General features: G+C 43.6%; 2 protein-coding genes across 4 annotated transcripts in view; one reads left to right on the top strand and one right to left on the bottom strand.

Annotated features, from left to right (window-relative positions):
- The window catches only part of LOC111150571 (zinc finger protein 674-like), an 886,492-nt gene that overhangs the window by 330,750 nt on the left and 532,495 nt on the right, over nucleotides 1-23,247 (top strand). The gene's annotated exons all lie outside the window — the stretch shown is intronic.
- LOC111150576 (jade family PHD finger 3) overlaps nucleotides 804-23,247 on the bottom strand; it is a 131,839-nt gene continuing 109,395 nt past the window's right edge. For all 3 annotated transcript variants that reach the window (XM_022508073.1, XM_022508074.1, XM_022508072.1), the window contains exons 7-11: nucleotides 21,336-21,503; nucleotides 18,210-18,326; nucleotides 7,327-7,797; nucleotides 5,786-5,903; nucleotides 804-3,881 (exon numbers count right to left, since the gene is read on the bottom strand). In XM_022508073.1, coding sequence (XP_022363781.1) covers nucleotides 2,971-3,881; nucleotides 5,786-5,903; nucleotides 7,327-7,797; nucleotides 18,210-18,326; nucleotides 21,336-21,503 — 1,785 coding nt within the window. In that variant the 3' untranslated portion in view covers nucleotides 804-2,970. The remainder of the gene's footprint in view (nucleotides 3,882-5,785; nucleotides 5,904-7,326; nucleotides 7,798-18,209; nucleotides 18,327-21,335; nucleotides 21,504-23,247) is intronic.

Genomic DNA, 23,247 nt, shown 5'->3' with positions numbered 1-23,247 from the left:
TCAGTTAAGCGCCACTGGGCTCCCTGATCATCCGGGATTCTGCTTCTCCCTCTGCAACACCCCCCACCCCCACTGCTCCTGCTTTCTCTCTCGCAGATAAATAAATAAAATCTTTTAAAAAGACCTCCAAAGCTTTTGTTGGGTACAGTAGGGTATATTTATAATTTCAGTTCTCCAACATCCTAGCTAACAATGTAGAGTTAGCCATTAATGAGAGAGGGAAAAAGGGGGAGAGGGAGGGTGGGGAAGGGGGAGGGAGGAAAGGGGAAAGAAACAACCTAAGCTATTAACTATCTTTGCTACTGATTTACCCAACGACCTTTGGTAAGTGCACTTCTCAAACATAATGAAAATGTTTATAGTGCCCTCAGAGCCCCCCCATGACACTACAAAATCCGTACCGCATTAATATACTCACATGACTCCACACAGAATGAATGATGTAAAAGAGTGTATGTTTAAGTGATGCCTGATCTAAGCCCTTTGGACTTTGCGACTTAAGATAGGATCCATTTCCTTGGTGATTTTAAATGATCCTAAGGTTTTGTCTTATTAGCCTGATGAAATCACGATTTTGGGGTAGAGTCCAAGGCCCCAGAGTTCTCTTTGGTCCCTGGTATTGACATGAATCATGAATCTGTGCTTCTAAACATTCAGTTCCTCCCCCTCCCGCTCTGTCCTTTCCCCCCACCACCTTGTTGCTTAAAATTTTTTAAATATGAAAGGAACATATGTAAGATTTTCTAAAACCCATATGTCAAATTAAGAAATTATCACACTGACAGCAGTTAGCAGTTTGCATAATTTAATGAAAAAGTATTGGTAAAAAGGTGACATTTGAAAAAAGACTGAGTTTATCTTGGAAAACTGGACTATATAAGACAAAATGAAATAAAGATTAACAAAAGAAGGTTAAGAGGTAATACTTCAAACAACAGCAATATGTAGCAAATACATTTTGGGGCAGTTGAAATGTACACAGCTGAAGGCTCCTTCATTTACTTAGGAACATCCTGTAAAAATATCACAACTATATTTCCCTGACTGCAATGATTTTAGTCAATCTTCTCCCCATGGCATTACATACGGAATTTGGCTGAAGCACTTTTTCAAATGTTTGCTTTTCCTCACACTCACTCAGAACCAAAAGGCATGAAAGGACACAGGCTGTGGTACTGGCCTTGAACAGAAGGAGTTTAGAACACAGCTCCGTTACAATGTCATTCCCAGGAAGGCGTCAAATTCATAGCCACCCCAGCAGAACTCAGAGAAAAAGCACAGGAACCCAGTGCATACATACAGGAGACCGTCTTCCTCATTTGGATAACTCACTGCTGCTTCCATCTGAACAGAACACAGGATGCCTATGACACATGCTACAGCGCGTTCACACGCGTACACAGGCATAAAGGAAACGTTTGCAAGGTGTGGCCAAACGGGAGGCAAAAATGCAGAAGTTTTCCAAAAAGGAGGATCAGAGCAAAAGCCACGGAACCCACGAACAAGGCTGCAGGAACGAAAGCGGGGAGAGGAAAAGGGCTGCGTTTCCCATGTTGGTGGAGAGCGGAGGAGCCCCAGGCTGCCTGGCACCTACTGCAGCGGGGCTGTCTGTCCACCAGCAAGCAACGTGAAAATCTAAAAATGGCCTCTTGTCTGAAAACTCCCACTACGCTTTCCCAAACTAGAAGAAAGAGAATATTAATTTAAGGCTAAGAAGAAAAGAGAGCAGAGAACTATAGTTGGCTTCACATTTTAAAAACTGTAACATTTCCCCCTTCTTTAAATGGGAAGCGGACATGTTTTATCCCCCCCCACGTAATTATTCTCTTCCTCCCAGAAATAAATCAAGGCTGATCGTTTGGGAACAGGGTATAAGCAACTTCTGAAAAATGGCTCCAGCCTTTTTGTTTGGGAAACTGCCTCGGATTCAAAGTTGGTAGAAAGCTAAATTATATCCATGTGTTAAACACATGCTTTCAAATTCTGTTTGACAATAAAAATCTGTTTCAAAATTAAAGCAGGTAAGAATACTTAACCTCTGTGCATTTTACTATATTTTAATTATACCTCAATAAAAATTTTATAAACATTAAAGCAGGTATACAAAAACTGTCAGCCAAACTTATTTAAGTCAAACTGATTTGAAAACAGTAACACAAAAACCCTGACCTGGTACAAATCCCCCAGAATTGGTCTCACTTTGGGAAAGGCTCTGGGATCCTTCACAAATGCCTAAGCTGAGAGAATCAGAGCATTTTCCTTGGAAGTAGTACTTTTTTGTACCTTTGTAAACACTATCCACAAGTTAGCCTTTTATGCTTGTTAGACGGGTGAAGGAGTTACAAGTGCGTCCCCAACAAGCAGGTCTAGGAACAGGCACTGGACACTTAGAAGCATTAGGAGTATTGACTTGGTAAGGTAAGATACTGTGAAAGGAGCTCAACCTTGTGCAGAGCAAAGGAAGAGGGTAGTGAGTCTGACAGTATCTGAGATGTTGGTCCCCGGTCTCTGCCCAAAGCGGGTTTCCAGATACCAGTGGAGTTAGAAACTGCCTACAGACAGGAGCTCTGAGAGTCACATGCTGTAGGTTCGAAAAAGAAGTAGTTTTAGTGTCTGATAATCACGGTCTCTTGCAAATCCGTAAAGGACACAAGGACTCTTAATACGTATGTGCGTCAATGTGTTAATGTGACTGGAGAGCTGTCCCCAAGTATTTACTGAGCAAGTACTCTAGGCCCAGCTGTTCTCAACAGCCTCTGGCAGGAAAATTTCTGGATAATCTGTAATTCTTATAATGTGCTTGTGAAAATTAGACTTGAAACTGTTTCAAAAACTGCAACCCACTTCACTGTGGAGCGTTTTATTCTCACTACAATCCCTCCTAACATATGCGAGAGTCCTTTTGGTGTGGGGGTTCTCCCCAGTGTACGGGGTAAAGGCAAAGATTAAGCTATTCTTGGAGGGTGCTGATCACCTCTGCATTGAACTGTGGGAAAGGGGATGCATCTTGCTTTTGCTGTGGCAATCCCGTCGAGAGTCGTGGGAAGGATTTTCCCTGTCTGAGCTAACTCTCCTGACCCTGACTTTCTCTTTATTACCATCACTTTCTGCCTCTGAATCGCTCAGCTCCAAATCTGGGCAATACCCATCGTTTTCCTGATAGGGAGCTCTCCCTGCAGACCGCCTGACAAGCTGCTTGCCCCAGAGCTGCTCCTTGGGATTAATATTCTTAGTTGGCTTTGCACAGCATTGGAGGTCCTCTGTGGTCCTCACCCACCTATTGGTGGCCTCCTTAAAGGACCTGCTAAAGTGTTCCACGGTGGATTTTCTAAAGGTGCCCTGACTGGCCAAGTGGGAGCTGAGCATGGACTCCCGGTTACAGAACATCTCACTCGAGCTGTCTTTTTGGGTGACATCTCCAGACCAGCTGCCCTCCAGGCCGTTGGATTTGGCAAGCTTGGAGGTAGGCTGACTTTTCCCGTTCCCAATGGAAGACTGCCCATGCAGGGCAGCCTGAAGGACCAGAGGCTTTCCCAGCGACTGCCCGTGATAGAACTCTGGAGATGGAGCTCTCCAAGCAGGACTGGGATCCTTCACTTCGCTCCTCGGATGGCTGAGACTGGCCAGCAGACGGTTACTCTTGCTCTCTAGCGGATGTCTCGGGTATGATTTCGTTCTCATGTCTAGTGACTCCTGAGGTGCCTGCACGCTCCTTACGCTGTGAACAGGGGAGCTGCTGGCAGGAGACAGGGCTCCAGGATCAGGCTCTTTGGAGCTGTTTCGGCAGTCTTCTGGAGCTGATTTCGGCATTTTTAACTTTAAGGTAATTCTCGGTGGTGGGTAAAACAACGAGTTTTCTGGTGCATTTGTCAAAGGAAGTCCTGAGAGCGAAAAGAAAGATTCGTTTTAACAACTGATTGAAAGAATGGCGCATGTGCTCACTGTGGCCCAGAGGCCCCCGTAGCCGCCGTTCCAGACCTCCGATGAGCCCCGGCTGCTCACGGATTCGCGCCACTGCACAGAAGCTGGAAAACTCAATGATGCCATTGTTCACAGCGTGACTCTTAGCCTCTTCCCCTCTGCTCTCCCAGTCTGTAAAGGGATCCCAAAGATGAGTGTGCCGCCTCCTGTACCCCCAGCTCTGTCCCCTCCATTTCTGAAAAGAATGTCACTAGCCATGGTTTAGAACAGGGTCTGCCAATGTGTGTGTGTGTGTGTGTGTGTGTGTGCGCGCGCGCGCGCACGTGTGAGTACCGCACAGCACTTAGGATTTGTCTTAGAAAGACACTTCAGACCCTGCCCCCAATCTCTCCTGCCCTTCTCAAAGCAAGTCAAATATAAACCCTCAAGAACATAGCAAACGCTTTGGCGGATGAAGAGTAGGTGAATATGTGTTTTAACCCAGCAATAGTAGAAATGGTAGTGGGTGGTTCCCGTGTATTTTAGGTCTTGAACCTAAAGTAATTTCCTGACTGTGAATGGCCATCACGGAGGTGTGGGGCAGGTTCTGCAGCGGCAAGGCCAGCAGAAAAGAATCACAGCATTCCCGCCCACGGCCTGCTCTGGGCTTGGCCTGGGGCTGTCAGTTACCTGGTTATGTCATCCTTTGGTCATATTTAGAACAGATCTTCCTTTCTCTATTACTTTGAATGCTCTGAAATCAAGAAAAGCACTATGGAACAACTCCTCCTTGCACAGGGACTTGACCTTTGCCCATGAGAGGACAACCAGTAGGTGCCCAGGTAAGACGTGTTCCCTCAGGGTGCATGGTGAATACTGACAGCTCCCATCTCCACCTGGGCGGTGGGGGGCAGGTGGGGGGCTGCCACCTGCTGGTAGCACAAGCAGTGATGCGACTGGTTCCCACCGATCAGAAGCCATGTGGTCTAGCAGCCCATCTCCTTGGCACGCAGAGCCCCCACCTCTGCTGTCCTTTCGTTTTTCTTGTCTTATCTGTCCCGGTGACTTTGTGGCTGAGCAGTCCTGCTCCCTCCTGCTATACCATTCTGCTGTGTCCTTACAAATAGCCCAGAGCCTTTGAGGCCTACCTGACATCTCATTTCTGGGTGTCACTCTTACTCTATGGCTGGCCCTTAGCTGGAGCTAGATTCTGTGCACCCTGCATAGTGACTCCTGGTTGGCCAGGCTCTGCCACCAACCTCTGTATTAAATGAGGGTAGTACCGGGAGGTTACAAATGTCACCGAACATGACTGTCATTGCAGCCAAGCTCCCCATGCTTAGGGCACTGTCTCTCTCACCAAGTGGGCAGCATATCCTACAGGCAGGGACTCGGTCTTGCTGACCGCTCTACTCTCTAGCTCAGTTCTTACTTCACAGGGGGTAATCCACAAATAATCATAAATTAGAGACAGAACCCAGATCTCCTAACTACTGGCTAAGGGTTTAACAGACTATCGTTAAGACGAGTAACCTTGGAATTAAATGTTTTCTGGAAACTAGGATTAGATCCTCTCCTAGTGATTTCTAAATGAATCTGATGGTTATAGAATACTTTCATGGCTTTGACCAGTGGCCCTTGATATCTCCCTTACACCTAGATTATCTGCCCTAGACCTGCAAGTCCCCCAACCCCGCCTGGGACCTCTTGCCTCGTAAGCTGACAGTGAAATGGGCCATGTTGTACCGGGGTTGGACTAGAGCAAGTGATATATTCAACAAGAATTTTAAAACATTTTTAAGTAAAACAGTTGACATAAAATTTTAAATTGTTAAAATAGGATGTAACCAGAGTCTATATTAGGACATCTTTACTATAAGGTTACCTGCAGCAATTTCCTGGTTAATAAGCTGGACTTGCAAACCGAAGATCTGTTCCTGTATTTTGTTCTGTGATAGTTTCAGCTTCTCTCGCCTGCTTATCATGTAGCACAGATTTCGGACCTGAAAGCCCAACCCGGAGCAGACAGAGATTTTTGTCATGTTACGTAAAACTGACAATTATAAATTGTTTAGCTAAAATGAAGACAACTAAAATCAAGCGGGGTACAGATGGGGGTGGGTGAGGAGAGAAGACAGAACACAGAAGTCTACAGGAATTCACGGAGCACATCAGTCAGGGGATCACGGGCCCCATATCAATCAGCGGCACAAGGGAGACGCTCCAGAGCGGCCTTCTGAAACCTACTCTCCCTGCGGTGTGACGGGCTCAGTGTTTACCAGCACAGCCAAGCTGGGAAGACCGGGTGAGGATTTAACATTTCAGTCTTCCCTTTGGATCCTCGAATAAAACAATGGCAATGCTGGATCCAGAATTTTCTAACGAGTGCTGAACCAGCACAGCAGGATAAAGGTCTGCTGGGAAGACTGAAGGTGGCTTTTTTGCTCACACCTCCAGCTTAGCCAAATCTCCACAGTCACAACGGTGCAATCCTCACACCCCCATACTCTCCACCCCACTTAGACAAATCACCCTACCTTCCTTCCTGTGCCCCAGTTTATTCATCTGTAATAGGGCTAACAATAGTACTTTCTTCACAGGCATCATGTTAGGGTTAAATAAGTTAATATTTATGAAATGCTTAGAACAGTGTTGCCACACAGTAAGTGCTATAGATGTGTGAGTTAAATTTTCCAAAGTGAGCCAGATCTAGTCCCTTCCAAATTCTGGTAGCAGTGAGAAAAACAAGACATCTCTATAATTACACTTGATTATAAAATTCTCTAGGGTAAACACAGGGCCAAACTTATCTTTGAATAAGTGAGTTAAGCCGAATTATCTGGTGTGGAGTATCAACCAGAGGCAATTTTGAGCCCCCAAGAGGCATTTGGCAATCTGGAACCATTTTTGGTTGTTACAGCTGGGTAGGTTGGGGGCGGGTATCTGCTACTGGGAGGAGGCCAGGGATGCTGCTGAGGACCTTACAGCATCCCCCACGACAAAGGACGGTCTCCCACAACGAGGACCATCCAGCCAGAATGTCAGCAATGCCAAGCCTGAGAAACTGATCTAGTTCTTTCCTCCACAAAATTCATTCTTTCGGCAGCCCATAGTCTCATGTGTCAGTAAAATATAGCTGAGCCAATTTAGGCTCAACAGTGAATAAAAACTAAGCCAAATGAGAATCTATTTCAGATATAAGGTTCATATGTAAGTGAGGGCTTTCCAATTCTCCTGAAATCGCCTGTCAAAAATTGAAACAGAGTCTCATGTTTGGCGCCACAGTGCAATCAGAAGATAAGCAAGGACACAGAAGCCCACACTGTAAATGAGCTGACCTTTAGAAAACAAGAGACAAACTGGAAGCAGGGCCTCCATTTCTACGCAGACCAAAACCTAAACAGTAACCACAGCTGATCACCTTACCCTCTCTAGGTCTTGCCGGAGATGCATGAACATTCTCATGCGAGTGTGAATACTCTCCTCTTTTGGCTGCACCAGGCCATTTTCTTCATCCTGCTTCGGAGGAAATAATGGCTTATTGAAGTTACTTTTCCGCTTCAGTTTCCAGTAGTTGTAGATGAAGTCCACGGCTAGTGTGGGCAGCCCCAGCTCTGAGGCCACATCTTCCACGCGGACCAGGGAATAGAACTCCTCCTCCAGCTCCCGAAGCTTCTGTGCTCGCAGGCTGGTTTTCTCGCTTTTGGTCTGGCTCTGCTCTGCAGACCTGTGTAGGGGGTACTCGGTCTCCCCGAGTTTCTGCCTATTTTGGCTGTGCTTGAGGCAATAGGACTTGAACTTCACTTCATCCCCCTCATCTAGGATGGTCTTCATCTCTAGGCTGTGCTCAAAGGCACAGGTGACATGGAAGGCAGTGATGCAGCTTTTCACAGAGCACTGTGGGAGGAAAAGATGTGTTAAGGCAGCAGGGCTGGGTGCAGGGGGAGGAGGGCAACACAATATCCCTGGGCTTCAATTGAGATCTCACAGGAAGCAAAGCAAAGGCAGGGAGAAAACTGGTCCTAAATTGACCATGACAGTTGCTTTACAAGTAACTCAGGAAATCTGATTGTATAGAAAACAGAAAGAACAGAGGCAAAAAAAAAAAAAAATTCTAACTGTCCTTTAAGATTTCAGTCAAGCACTAAATTTTTCTGAAAGGTCTTCCTTGACCCCTCTCTGAAGAGTCGTGCTGTACCTTCTCTGTGCCCCCCACATCCCCTTATTATGTGTTTCTCTAATGGTACTTTTTGCACTGTACCTACAGTAGAGTAAAGGTCAAAAATCCCTGACTAGAGCTCTTAAAGACAGAAGCTGTGACATTCATCTTTGCATTGCCATCAACTTTTGAACAGGCAGGTGCTCAAGAAATGTTTCTAAAGAAAAGAAAAGAAAAGAGAAAAGGAAAGAAAAGCTTCTAAATAAACAAAAGAAAAAACAAAAGTCAGTACTATTGCCAGAGCATCGACTGGTTCTAAAAAGGCCAGAGGATCTCCAATACCTACGTAGCCTAACATCTTGAAATTGTTCTTATGGAGGGGTGCTGTCCAACATGGTGGCCAATGAGCCACAAGTAGCTATTCAAACTTATATTAAAATTATATACAATTAAAAATTCAATTCTTCAGTCACATGAGCCACATTTCAACCATACTGGACAGCACAGGTTTCCATCACTGCAGAAAGTTCTATGGGAAATTAGACCTACAGACAATCTGAGATTAAGTTTATAACATTCTGCTGTTCATCGACATAATACCTCTGTTAAGCAGCATGCACTGAGGATTCATTTGCAAGGCGGCAGAGGAGGAAGAAGCTGGCCTGGGACATACCCCTGAGTTCCAGTTTGTCTTAATTACCATGTGTTTTGATTACAATGCTACAGCTTTCCTTCCAAAGACTTTTAAATGCATGGATGCATGTATATGCTTACACAGAGGAAGAAGGGAAAGCAGTGGAGGATTTGTTTCTAAAAACAGTGGGAATTCCCATGGTGAAAGCCAAATCTCAACTCTTTTGGAAGCCTGCATCTGGGCGGCAGACTGCTCAATTGCCTGTATGTTGGGTTTTTGATGACTAAAAATAGGAAATAACCTTGGATATGAGTAAAGACTAAAAAAATGCAAACCCTGACAGGTCTCCTTATAATAGATGGAGAAATTCAACACCTAAGATAACACTGGCAACCACCAAAGCTTTAATGGGGACAGATTCCATTTTGGCTAATTTTACAGGACAGAGAATTCCAGAGATGAAATATAATTCTAAGATTATCTTATCCAGCCTCACATTTATTATTGCTTGTCCTTCCTTCTAGAGTACCTGAAGTTCTACCTCTGGTGCCCCGCCCCCCCAGCTCCTTCCACTTTTCAAGCAAGTGATAATCTAGCCACTTAAACTGCATTCCTGAGACAGCCCACCCCAGCTTTGGACAGCTCTACTGGAGAAGTCTGTTACCTTACACTGAAATCTGTATCCTTAAAATGTCCATGTATTTGAAAAACTCTCATGAAAATGAGGATAATGAAAGCCAAAAATGCACTTTTATTTGGGCCCCTTTTGTTATCACTTGGCTAAGAAACTAGCCAGTCATTTAGAGAACACATAGCAAAAGGCATTCTTTAGCAAAAGATTAAAAGTGTTGGGCATAATGCTCTTTTGCTGTTTAGTAACTGATAAAAATATGGGAGGAGAAAGCAAAAGGGCTGTTTCCTATTCAAGGGGATGAATGTGTGACATAAAACTACTACTGATAAGGAAGCTAGGGGTGCCTGGGTGGCTCAGGTGTTAAGCATCTGCCTTCGGCTCAGATTATGAGCTCAGGGTCCTGGGATTGAGCCCCGCATCAGGCTCCCTCACTCAGTGTTGAGTTTGCTTTTCCCTCTCCCTCTGCCTCCTCCCTCCGCCATGCTCTGTCTCTCTCTCAAATAAATAAAATCTTTAAAAAATGGAAGCCAAAACCAAACCATCTCAGGTCAAATTTATAGACATATGTAGAGACTTAACTGTAAGTTACTAAAAATAAAAGTTGTGTACTTAGATGAAAAATGGAATGGCCTTAGGAAACTCTGCCATAAAATCCATTCAATTGCAAAAAAAGGTCATTCTATGATATTTATAGCTGAAGGTCTATATATTTTGATGGTAAAGGAGAAATGCCATGCAAGTTTTGGTGCCAATCAAATACCTCTCTACTTTTCTCCAAAAACATATACTTGGAACATTCTAGTAAACAAAATGCCTTTATATACATCTCATTTATTTCTACTGTAACCACTTAAGGTGACAGAGGAGGTATGATGATGCCCATTAAAATAAGAGGTTTATCGGGGGCCTGGGTGGCTCAGTGGGTTAAGCCTCTTGCCTTCAGCTCAGGTCATGATCTCAGGGTCCTGGGATCGAGCCCTGCATCAGGCTCTCTGCTCAGCAGGGAGCCTGCTTCCCCCCACCTTCTCTGCCTGCCTCTCTGCCTACTTGTGAACTCTGTCTGTCAAATGAATAAATAAAATCTTTAAAAACAATAAGAGGTTTATTGAGATATAGTTTATGTGCCATAAAAGTCACCAATTTTAAGTATACATTTCAACAGTTTTAGTATGTTTAGAGTTTTGCAACCATCACCAGTACATAATTCCAGTACATTTCATCACCCCAAAAGAGAAATCTCCTGCCTACCTGTAGTCATTTGCTGTTTCCAATCCCAGTGTCAAGCAACCACTAATTTAACTTCTGTGTTTCTGTAGATGTGTCTATTCTGGACATTTCATACAGGAGAAATCATACAACATGTGGCATGTTTGTCTGTTTTTTTTCACTTAGCATGTTCTCAAGGTCCAACCATGTTGCAGCACGTGTCAGAATTTCCTTCTTCTAAAAATGTGCTAAACAACGTTCCATTGTATGGATATACCACATTTGTTTATCCATTCATCACTTGATGGACATTTGAGTTGTTCCCACTTTTTGGCTATTATGAAATAATGCTGCCATGAGCATTGTGTACAAGTTTTTGTGTGGACATATGTTTTCATTTCTCTTGGGTAAGGGGCATTAAGGGATTAACCTTGCCCAAAGAAAGGTTGGCCCTGTGCTCCCCAGCTCCTAAGAGGTAACCTTTAAGCCTCTGGAATGTCCTGACTGATAAGAGGGTCTTTGTTTATCTGGGGTACTTGGCCATGTCAGATAGTCTATGCTAAACAATGTGATTTATGATGGAGGCTTTGGGTCACATGGGATCAGCCTGACCTCTGGAGGAACTGGAAACTATAGTTAGCCATGAGGGTGGTCAACTGTGTCTAAGCCACCAACTCCTGATAAAATTTCTGAACGCTAAGACCCTAGCTGAGCTTCCCTGTTTGGCAATACTCTGTGTATTATCACACATCGTTGGTGGGAGAAATAAACAGTGTCCACAAGACTCTGCTTGGGGAGGACAACTGGAAGCTCCATGCCTGGTCCCTCCTGGACCCTGCCCTATGTGCCTCTCCCCTTTGCTATTTTTAATCTGCATCCTTTGACTGTAATAAACCGTACCACGAGTACAATGGCTTTTCTGAGTTCTGTGAGTCCTTCTAGTGAATTATTGAACCCAAGTGTAGTTCTGGACACCTCGCAAACTGCAGGTGTATACTTTGAAGTGCAGTTGCTGGGCCATATGGTGATTCTACATCTAACCGGTTGAGGAATTGTCTACCTGGTTTCTACAGTGCCTGCATGTTTTACATTTCCACCAGAAAGCACAAGGGTTCTGATTCCTCTACATTCTTGCCAATAATTGTTATTGCCAGCCTTTTTGATTATTATCACCCTAGTGAGTATGAAGCGGTATTTCACTGTGGTTTATTTATTTATTTATTTTTAAAGGGGGGGGGGAAGAATAATATTCTATATATTCTTCAGAAATTAGAGAAAAGAAAGGAATTAAGAGATATTTTGTCACCCCCCTCAAATAGTGTGTCCTCCTCAAAAGGGAATGGCACATGCCTGGAACAGCAAGGGCCTGGTGCACATGTCCTCAGCAGTTCCTGTCCCACTGCAGGACAGTGTCCATTTGGTTGTCTTTAATTCCAAATAATCTGTAAACAGACAACTGGGTGGTATCATAGCAATTTTCTCAAAACTCTGTCACTGACACAATGTCACAAATGGTTCAAGCAGCCTACAAAACCTACTCCAGCCATTGTATACTTAAACTCCAGCACCCACAGTGGCCACCAGCCTTTCTGACCTCTCATTCCTAAGGGTCTGCAAGGTTGGAGGGCAGATGTCACTTCAGTGTTATTTAACTTTTCCCAGGTTTATATCCATCCTCCCTTAATAGACTACAAACTCCTGAATGCAGGGACCAGAAATGCCTTAGAACCAGAACAATCTGTACTGACAAAATTTGGAATATAGGAAAAAATATTAAGCACAGTCACTGGTAGGCATACTTGCATTTTGCCACTTGTTGAAGATTTTCATTTGTTTTTAAAGAAGTTCAATTTCCTCATCATCAAACTTCTATTAGCCTAACAGTAAACTCATAGCAGCCCACTGATTTACCCTGACTTCAATCCACTTGCATGTGACTTCAAATATGCCCACATCCCTCTACTTTCAAAAGGGACACTTATCTACTTCCAAATATTTGATGATTCTACTCAGTTTGGCTGGATGAGTGCTACAGCTTTCCATCAGCAAAGTCCAACAGACTCCAAGGAATAATAATATGAATAATTTAAAACAAGTACAACTACTATTACTGCTAACATTTACTGAGTATTTACTCAGTGTTAGGCACTGTGCCAAGCCCTTTACCACATTAATTTTTTTTAAAGATTTTATTTATTTATCTGACAGACAGAGATCATAAGCAGGCAGAGAGGCAGGCAGAGAGAGGAGGAAGCAGGCTCCCCGCTGAGCAGAGAGCCCGACGTGGGGCTCGATCCCAGGACCCTGAGATCATGACCCGAGCCAAAGGCAGAGGCCCAACCCGCTGAGCCACCCAGGCGCCCCCAAAGCTCACATTCTTAACCAGTGTTCTTTCTTTCTTCTCAAGGAAAACCTAAAGCCTCTAAACCTAGGTTGAGTGCAGCCTGAACATAAGACATATAAGGACCCTACAGGAATTCTGGAAAGCTGACAGTTAGAGGGACTGTGGCCAAAGTCTAGGCAAAATCCAGAGCTGTCTGGGGCATCTCATTTGAACCCTGTCTTTATGATCTAGTTCAGGATTATCAGAAGACTTCATGCTCAGGAAAAAGGTTCTAGCTCCCAGATATGGAAGATGTAGACACTGGCTGTGTTTAGACCCCAAACCCACCAGCTCTGGATTCTATCTTTCCCCAGCAAATGTTCCCGAATCAAAAGAAGACAGATACAAGTATTCCCACTTCTGGGAAACAGGAAGAATAAACACAATTCACAAATAGTTAAGAGATCCATAAAGACTTAATAAAACAAAATACCCCAAATATGTTACTAACCACAAAGACTTAAAATAAACCCCCAAGAACAATGATGCTAATAAAACTTGACCCCTACTGAATTACTTTATTTGTTTACTATGTTTTTGATTCACATAGAGGGAAAAAGATGTCAAATTACTAATGAGTTTGGAATTAACTTTCCTTTGTGGTAGTTTAAAAGGAAGAAAAAGGTTTGGGTCTGTTTTCCCACAGGAAAACTAGGTATCAACCATGGAAAACAAATGCCACTCTATTAGTATAAGTAGAAGGTAGGTGAGAAAAGAATCACACACTTCAGAAGGTCACCTGACGATCATTCCCCCTTCACCCGAGGGGGAGGGTCTTCAATACAGCCTGGCACTCGCACTGCACCTCCTCAAACCACGAAATGGTCCCTCGCCTCTCCTCAGACCTCTGGGCCTCCCTCTCAGCTGATGGTCCTGCTTCCTACCTCACCGAGGAACCGAAAACAATCGAAAGAGCGCCTCTGCGGGTCCGCACCAGCACGTGTGCCTAACACTGCACCTGCACTCTGCCTTCGGGGCTCCTGTCCTGGCCACTGCCTCACCGTGCGCTTCACCCACCCTCTCCCACCTCCTGAAAACCTCACTCCAGCAGTGTTTCCTTTCCATCGGGTCACTCCCTTTCATGCATACTGCGACATTCTACGTGCTAACAAGTGTACATGCATTATTTGGTATTTCCACCATCTTGAAGACAAGACCTCTTTACTTCACTTTTCTGAACTGTTCTTACTCCCTTCTTCGTCCTGACCACTGGCCATGCAGCTTTTGCCATCACTAGTGCACCTAAATGGTTCCTCCCAATGACCAATAACCACACTGCTCAATTCAGGGCTTAGTCTCTCCTCCTCATCCTCAGTGGCATCTTTACACCACTGATCTTTTCCTTCTCCTTGAAATGATCTCTTCTCTTGAGTTCTAAGCTGCTACACACTCTCAGTTTTCCTCCTGGCTTCCTCACGGTCTCCTCTTGCTGCTTCTTCCTATTCTGCTGGACTTCATCACGCTGCAGTGCTTCCAGGCCTACTGCTCGGTACTGTTCTATCTACACTCATTCACTCGGTGATCCTACCCAGTCCAGGCTAAAGCCATCTCTAGGCCAGTGGCTCCCGAATGCGTGTCTGCAGTCCGGGGCTTCTCCCAGACTCCAAACTCACACAGATAGCTGCCAGCTTGACATTTCCACTAGGATGTCAAATAGACATCTCAAACTTAAATGTCTAAAACTGAACTCATCAGCTCTTCCCCCAAATCTGTTCTTCTGCAGAGTTCTCTATTTGGTTTATGGCACCTTCATCCTTCCCACTATTTGGGCCCCAAACCTGGAGGCATCCCCAACGCCTATCTTTCTCTCACACCTCATATCTGATTCACAGTCAATCCTGTTGGCTCTACCTTCAAGATTCATCCAGAATCTAATCACTTTTCACTATCTTCAGAGCTACTACTCCAGTCAAAGCCACCACCCTCTCTCAAGGATTATTAGAATAGCCTCCTAGCTGCTTTTCCTATTTCTAACCCCCCCAATCTATTCTAAATACAGCAGCCAAGGCTTATTTTTGATTTTAACCATTTACCATGGAAATTTAAAAACCTATATAACAGGGGCACCTGGGTGGCTCAGTTGGTTAAACAGCTACCTTTGGCTAGGGTCATGGTCCCAGGTTCCTGGGATCAGGCCCATGTTGGGCTCCCTGCTCAGCAGAGAGCCTGATTCTCCCTCTCCCTCTGCCTGCCACTCTGCCTACTTGCACTCTCTCTCTGTGTGTCAAAGAAATAAATAAAATCTTTTAAAAAGCAAACCAAAAAACCTATATAACAGCACAGAGAATACTAATCATGACCCCCATATAGCAATCAGCCAGCTTCAATAGTAATTAATGTATGACCAATCTTGTTTTATCTTTAACCCCTATAGTAGCTTGCCCCCAGATGATTTTGAAGCGATTAGACATCATATCATTCTAAAGAGTGATTCTCTTACAAACACAAGTCAAATCATGTCACTTGCCTGCTCAAAGCCCGTCAATGGCTCCCCCTTAAACTGAGAGTAAAAACAAAAGCTCTCATAAGGACGCTGGAAGCCCCACACCAGGGGCTGGCAGACTATGGCCCGCAGAGCAAATGCAGCAGCTGTCTTTGTGTGGCCCAAGAGCTCAGAATGGGAACTAAGGCTCTTTTTACATTTTTAAATGATGTAAAAAATAAAAAGAATACTTCATGACACGTGAACTAACATGAAATCGGCATTTTAGAGTCCGTAACGTTTAACTGGAATACAGCCACGTCCATTTGCTTAAGTACTGCCTGTGGCTGTCTCTGTGCTCAAGGCAGAGGTGAGTGGTTGTATCACAGAATGTATGACCTGCAAAGCCTAAAATATTTATTTGCTGGCCGTTTACAGAAAAAAAAACCCGCCAACCCCTGCCTTAACCAGTCAAGTTCCCATATGATCTCTCTTGATAGTCTCTTCTCACACACTCCACTCTAGCCTCACTCACTGGCCTCTTTCTGTCACTCAAACAGGCCAGACACACTCCTATCTCTGATCATTGGCTGATCTCTCTGCCAGGAATATTTTTTACCCAAAATATCTGCATTGTTTTCTCTTACTTTCAAGTCCTTCCTCAAATATCTCCTCTACCACGAGTCCTACTCTGACCACTCTATTTAAACCTGTAAAGCACTCCGCCTGACCCACACTCCCCATCTACTGACCATACTCCATGTTTTTCCTTCCTATAGCACTTCCCATTTTCTCATGCACCATTTAGTATCTATTCCTTGTTCTCTACTTCTCCCAACTCAAACCCAAGTTATGTGGCACAAGGTTCTTTGTTGGCTTCGTGATAAATCCCAAGTGTCTAGAACAGTGCCTGGCACACAACCAGGCACTCAAATATTTGTTGAATGTATGTAATTCTTTATAATAAAACATTTAAGAGTCTTAATTTGGTAAGATCTTTAAAAATGCAGACTCTATACTCTAAGTAATAAAAGTAGGAACTATTGACCTGCAGATGAAAATCCTACTCCAGAATGCTTCCTCCAACCATCTGTCCGTCCATCCATCAATCTACTATTTACTGTCTGTTCGCCATGTCAGGGGTGTGGGGGATCTAAGGATGAAACAATCTGAGCTTACAGTCTACTAAGGAAGATAAATCTCAGATAAATAACTCAGACAGTGTGGCAGAATGTGGTAACGTGGGGCTGTAATGCAAACTCGAGTCTGCTAAGGTCAAGGCTAGTGTTTTCTTTTACCACAGTCATGCTGCCATTTATTAACTTGTTTAAAAAAATCATCCTTTAAAACAGAAAAGATAGGGAGAAAAATGAAGGTACTACGATAATGAAAGTAAGTAAATCAGAAGATGTAAGTTCAATGTGCTGTTATAAAATGGTTAATAATGGGGCGCCTGGCTGACTCAGCTGGTGGAACATAAGACCCTTGATCTTGGGGTCATGAGTTTGAGCCCTACACTGGGTACAGAGATAACTTAAAACAATTTTTTAAATGGCTAATAATTATAAAAACATGGAAAATATTTCCTTTTCTTAGTGGGGAGAATAAATATTATAAACAAATCTATGATATAATTAAATATGGATGTATTTATTTAATAAACACTAATTGAGCACTGAAAATGGGCAGGCATTCCCCTTTGTGGTAGGGGAAATCCAAGGAAAAATGACACAACCTTGGTCCCCAAGAGGCTCACATATGAGGAGCAACCAGGATAGAACTTAGGGAAACCTATACAGGCAATGTGTTAAGGTAGTAGATCCTGTGGGATTAGTGTTCCCTTAAATTTTTTTTCCTTTGTAACTGCTGTGCTTAAATAATATCAGTAGGAAAAAAAAGTAAAAAAAAAAAAAAAGGCAGGACAAAGTATCCAATTCTGTCAGATGTAAAAAATGAATTTAAAAAATTAAAAGGGTCTTTGGGGTCCAGATTGTATTCTTTAAGTACCATTTCTCAGCGAAAAAACCATGTTTACTTGGAGGAGTGGTTGATCCCAGGTCTGTAGCAAGAAATCTACAAGATGAGCCAGACAGCAAGAAACCTCAGGAAACATCCAGAGATGTCCCTAAGCGATGACATCACATGGCTCCTTTTCTGTGAAGAACCTTAGCAGGCAAACCTAACTCTAACCAACCTGTAGCTCCTCCTATGCAGGAGGCCTGGAGAGTAGAAGGGTCAACCCTTCTGCCTTTGCCAGAGGTAACTGGCCTCTCCCAGTCTCATCCACCATCCCCCAACCGCTGCCGTTGCATACGGGAGCTACTACTTTCACTTCATGAAGCTGAATTCCTGTACCCAAGATGTCTCAGAAAACTTTACTTGCACTACCATATACAACAAGTGTGTCTGTGAGAATGATTTTCAAACCTATCTACCAGGATTTATACATTTAGCTACATCTTTCCCTACCAAAATGAGCTGTACTTAGTCCAGCAACAGAGTCATTGCTTAAATCATCCTGAAACCTGAGTCCATCCATAGTTAGTGGGTGAGCTGCACAGGAACGTGGGCCTGGTTGTTTTAGTTATGGCTTGTTTCTAACCAAGATGGTATCATCTAGCTTCAGAACTCACCTAATTCATCAGCAAAGGACCCAGATTAACTACCACCGTGGACGAAAGGCCTATGCTGAAGCATCCAGAGGCAATGTCTAAAAAAATGGCTTCAGGAATGGTCTGTACAATGGCAAAGACCTAGGAATGAGTGGGAAGCTTCCCGAGTAAACTTCCGGTTAAGAGGCAACTAGCACTGGGAGTTTGAGTCTGGCCAATTCAGTGGGAGCCCACCCCACCACTTCTCTTGGTGACTTACCTGAATACAAGCCCCTGTCTTCAACTTGCACAGGTTGCAGACTAAGGCCCATCGACTGGGTGGGATGTGGGAGACCTTTGTGATTGGTTCCATCCTCTCAGGACAAGCAATGCTGACCTACAAATGAAACACCACCATAAGGCAGAGTCACCAAGACATTCCAGAAGTACCATTCGCAAACCACAAATGATATTACATGAAGCTCAGAACATCAAAACAATGAGGTAAGCCACATCTCTGAAGGTTACTATGGAACCAAGAATAAATAAAACCTGTCTCTAGCCACTGCTCAGGCCTTTGATCATTTCCAGTAATATAAATGATTCATATACAGAATGAGAGGGCAGGAGTGGAGACGGAGAATGGATACATTAATGAATCCAAGATATCTACACTTTACTTGGGAACCAAAGAAAGCCACCAAGGAAAGGAATTAACATTCACAAAATCTAGCGTCTATTATATGTTAGAGATGTTGCAACATGCCTTGTTTGGTCCTTTAATCGACTAAGGATAAAAAACACACAGTGACAACCCTTTCAGTTTACAAAGAAGCGTGACATTGTTGGAAAGTAGCAGCAATCTGGACAATGAAGAGGTTGGAGCACATAAGTAGGAAGGATGAGGATGATAACATTTTCAAACCACAGCCTTTTAAATCATGTAACTGTTATCAGTTTGCTCTACTCTTTCAGCCAAAGTAGCTTCAAAGTGAAATCAGACTTTGGGAGAGAACTAAAAGGAAAGGCAGGCTTTTAAAAGAAGATGGAGGGGCGCCTGGGTGGCTCAGAGGGTTAAAGCCTCTGCCTTCGGCTCGGGTCATGATCCCGGGGTCCTGGGATCGAGCCCCGCATCGGGCTATCTCCTTGGCGGGGAGCCTGCTTCCTCCTCTCTCTCTCTGCCTGCCTCTCTGTCTACTAGTGATCTCTCTCTGTCGAATAAATAAAAAACTTAAAAAAAAAAAAAAAATAAAAAAAAATAAAAGAAGATGGAAAACTTTTTTTTTTTCCATAGGAAAATAAGGGGTTAGGCAACTTCTGGTAAAAAGTGTCCCCCCACTTACAAATGTGTACAGGAGTTTCTAAGAGAGCCACAACTTTAACAAAGAGAGAAAGACTGCTGAATAAAGCTAGTTAAACTAGTACAAGTTCTACCCACATCAAGAAACCAACAGTAGAAAGATCACAGCAATCTTGAGCAACCCCAAAGGCACTAAAAACCCTAAGACAAAGTCAATAGATAAGAAAGCTTCTTTTATTTCTAAGGCCTCTTCAGGAGTCATGTTCTAAACTCATTATGCTGAGAGAGACTGCTCTATTAGCTGGGGCATTTGCTGCAGGAAATCACTCTCAGGCCAGAAACCCAAGAGTTCACGTCAGTCTATAAGCTGGACAATCTTGTACAAAAAAGAAACCATTGCTCAAATTATTTTTAAAAACACTTCTCTATCCATAAGAATACAATAGTATTTATTGTGGACAGTTTAACTCTGTGTGCTTGAGCTTGACTCTTAGTAGTTAACTCCCCTGGAACTGCCATTAACAAGAATAAAGCCAGGGAAGTTTTAAAAGGGGGATGAATTACCAATACAGTATCATCAGCTCTCCCATGAGCTGAATTCTGAAGTCTCTCTTGCCCTGCAATTAAACTGCCTAACAAATTTGCTGGCTTAGATAGGGGTTGGGGAAAGAGGATGTGAGTGGAATGTTCAAGCCGATTTAAAGAAAAAAGACAGCCATAAGAAGTAAGGACAAGTAACGTTTGGAAGCCCTCTTTAATCAACTGAGTGTGCACAGAGCCCCTTATAAGATAACAGCAACTGAAGGACCAGATTAAATAATGAGCGATGGAATTCTGAATAAAGAGGCTCTTAGACAAACATTGAGTCCAAGCTCTAAAAAGAGCTTCAAAAATCAAAGGGCATATGGTTTTGCTTACTTGTGGAGTATAAGGAACAATACGGAGGATGCAGGGAAATGGATAGAAGTGAGCTGGGGAAAACTGGAGGGGAAGACGAACCATGAGACACTGCGGAATCTGAGAAACAATCTGAGGGTTTTGAAGGGGCGGGGGGTGGGAGGTTGGGTGAGCCAGGTGGTGGGTATTAAGGAGGGCACGTATTGCATGGAGCACTGGGTGTGGTGCATAAACAATGAATACCAGAACACTGAAAAGAAATTTAAAAAAATTTTAAAAAATTTAAAAAAAAATCAAAGGGCAACCATCGCAGTGGGTGAAAGAGCTATTGCTAGCCTAATTTGGAATAGCCTGAAACTGGAAACAACTGAAATGCCCATCAAAGGAGAATGGATAAATAAATCCTGGTATATCCATATAACAGCATACTACTCAAAAACAGAAATGAGTGAGTGTTGATACACACTACAACATGGAGTGCTAGGCAGACAGAAAATAGTGCATACTGTATGACTTCATTTATATGAAATTAAAAAACAGACTAACTAATCTATAGTGATAGCAACTGCAATGGTAAATAGGGACCCAGATAGGGACTGAAAAGTGGGTATGAGGGAACCTTTTGGGTTGTTCTGTGTCTACTTTTGGGGTGTTCCAAGTCTTGGTCTGGGTTGTGGTTACAGATAGGTGTAAAAATTCATGAAACCAGACACTGTATTTGGTATTTTAAGGTAAGTTTTGCCTTGGGCGCCTGGGTGGTTCAGTCAGTTAAGCATCTGCCTTTAGCTCAGGTCATGATCCCAGGCTCCTGGAATCGAGTCCTGCATCGAGCTCCCAGCACAGTGCGGAGCCTGCTTCTCCCTCTGCCTCTGCTCCTCCCTCTCTCAAATGAATAAATAAAATCTTTAAAAAAAAGAAGGTAAGTTTCAACTTGAAAAAAATCTGCTCACATCCTGGTCTTTCGTGCCTCTCTTCTCATACGAATTTATCCAGTAGCACTGGTCTCCGCACCTATATGTTAAATGGCACGGGCTTACCTGCTCACTTATATCTGAGAAGGATGTGAGGGAGCTCAAGTGAAAGCACTATCACCTCAGAAACATGGGCAGGCATGAAGCATCTCCATGGAGCCCCAGCAGGTCTGAATGTTGGGGAGAAACAGGGGCCCCCTTGGAGCAAATGGGCTCACAGGCCTGGATGAGTTCTTACCTCTGGAATCCACAGGGCACAGCTGACATGAGCCCATTTAGTCCCTGTCCTGGTAGTTTTCATGGCCCCACCTTTCTTTGGACATAACAGACATTGCGGATGAATGCCCAGGACGCAGGAACGACACAGCCAGCTGCCTTCTGGGACCTTGAGGATGCCGTAGCAGGCCTGGAGGCACGAGGAGGAGAGGGAAGCATGGTTAGCATCTTCTCACCAAGACTGATGTCTGCTCTGGTACACAGTGACAGAGTACCCTCTGCTTTTAGGAGAAAGAGGCAAATAAGGCCCAACAAGCTCATATCTAGGATTTTGTAATTTTAAAACACTCAAAAAAAAAGGTGGCATCTGTTCTAAGATCAGCATGTCTGTTTATGAAAACTGACTTTTTAAGGACAAAAGAATAAGACTAGAAGGAAATATATACAAAGGCTGGCCCAACTGTTATCTGAGTTTGGGGATTACATTCTTTCTTTCTTTTTTGCCTCTGTTTTCTAAAGTTTCTTCAATGATTATATATTATATTTAGTCCGTCATATACTTACTGAATAACTTCTACAAGTCATGCATTGTTGTAATCAAGAAAAAAGTGTTAAGAAGGAAACAGAAGGAAACTTATGAGCAGCAAATGAGCTAACGTTTAAAGAGCTTAATAGAGTCTGGCGCATAAAAAGCACTCAGCAAATCACAGCAATTACTTGCTTGGGTTGAAAAAAAAAGGGACTTGTGAATGAATCCTGAATTGAATAGAATATTAGACTAATCACAATACTCCATAATGAGCTCTGGAAGCTGCTTCAAATCCTTTATGGAATGAAGTTAGACAACTAAATGAATTGCTGGGGGAAGGGACATTAGTTTGGGAAACATTCTAGACTTCCTTTCACTACCTCCAATCTTGCCCAACTTTCTCCTCCTTACTGTTCTACTCTCATCATTAAGGACTAAACCTGGGGACTACCTGGCTCCCCATGTCGCCTGGTATACTTTCCACCACTGACTAATTCATCAAGGCAGCTTCAAAAATCTGTGCCTACCCCAGGAGGTTCACCCACAGCTTGGATTCATGTTCCAACAGTTACTATCATGTTACCCCTGAACTGGCGCCTTTTCCAAACTATCCAAATCACCACCATGCTTCCCAGCTTCCAGATCCAAAATTCCTGTACTCACATCATCTACTTCCCTTTGTCTACCACCCCTGAGGCATGCTAGCCCTCCCTACAGAGTGGCCCTTGGGCTCTGACCTTCCTCTCCATCCCCACCACACCTTCTCCATCCAACCAAGTCCTTATTGTGTTATGCCTGGATTGATTTATTCCTAAATTCTCTCCTGCCCCTTTCACACCTTCAATCCTCCTTCTATTTGGCTGCCATGTTCTTCTTACTAAAACAAAGATTTTATTCCACTGCACAGCAACAAACCCTCTAGAAATTCCTTCTGTTCTCACCCTCACCCTTGTCTAAACCACAGGCTGGCAAACTACTGCTTGAGGCCTGTTTTGGAAGGCTAACAAGCTAAGAATGGCTTTCATATTTTTAGAGTGATGTTTAAAAAAAAGAATATGTAACAGAGACTGTATGTGGCTCTCAAAGTCTAAAATATTTACTATCTGGCCCTTCAAAGAAAAAGTCTGCTGGCATCTGATCTAAAGCCTGACGCTCCTCACCGCACTTCTCAGCTCACAGAGCCGTGTGTGACTGCTCCACTTCTTGACCCCTGCCCTCTACTCAGCATGGCTTTCCCCTCACCAGGTACGTGGTTGGCAACATGTACTCTTCTCAACTTTAGCTGTTACGTTTCATCTCTTCAGTGAGACTGTAAGGTCACTGAGGGCAGGTCATTTACCATCAGTTTATCCGGAATGCTTTCTATGCTGAGATCAAATAGGCGGTTTGGTAGAACAGATTAATT

The sequence above is a fragment of the Enhydra lutris genome, unplaced genomic scaffold, assembly GCF_002288905.1.
Source record: "Enhydra lutris kenyoni isolate GAN:26980312 unplaced genomic scaffold, ASM228890v2 scaffoldscaffold23, whole genome shotgun sequence".
Classification (NCBI taxonomy): domain Eukaryota; kingdom Metazoa; phylum Chordata; class Mammalia; order Carnivora; family Mustelidae; genus Enhydra; species Enhydra lutris.
This window is presented reverse-complemented; position numbering and strand designations above follow the sequence as displayed.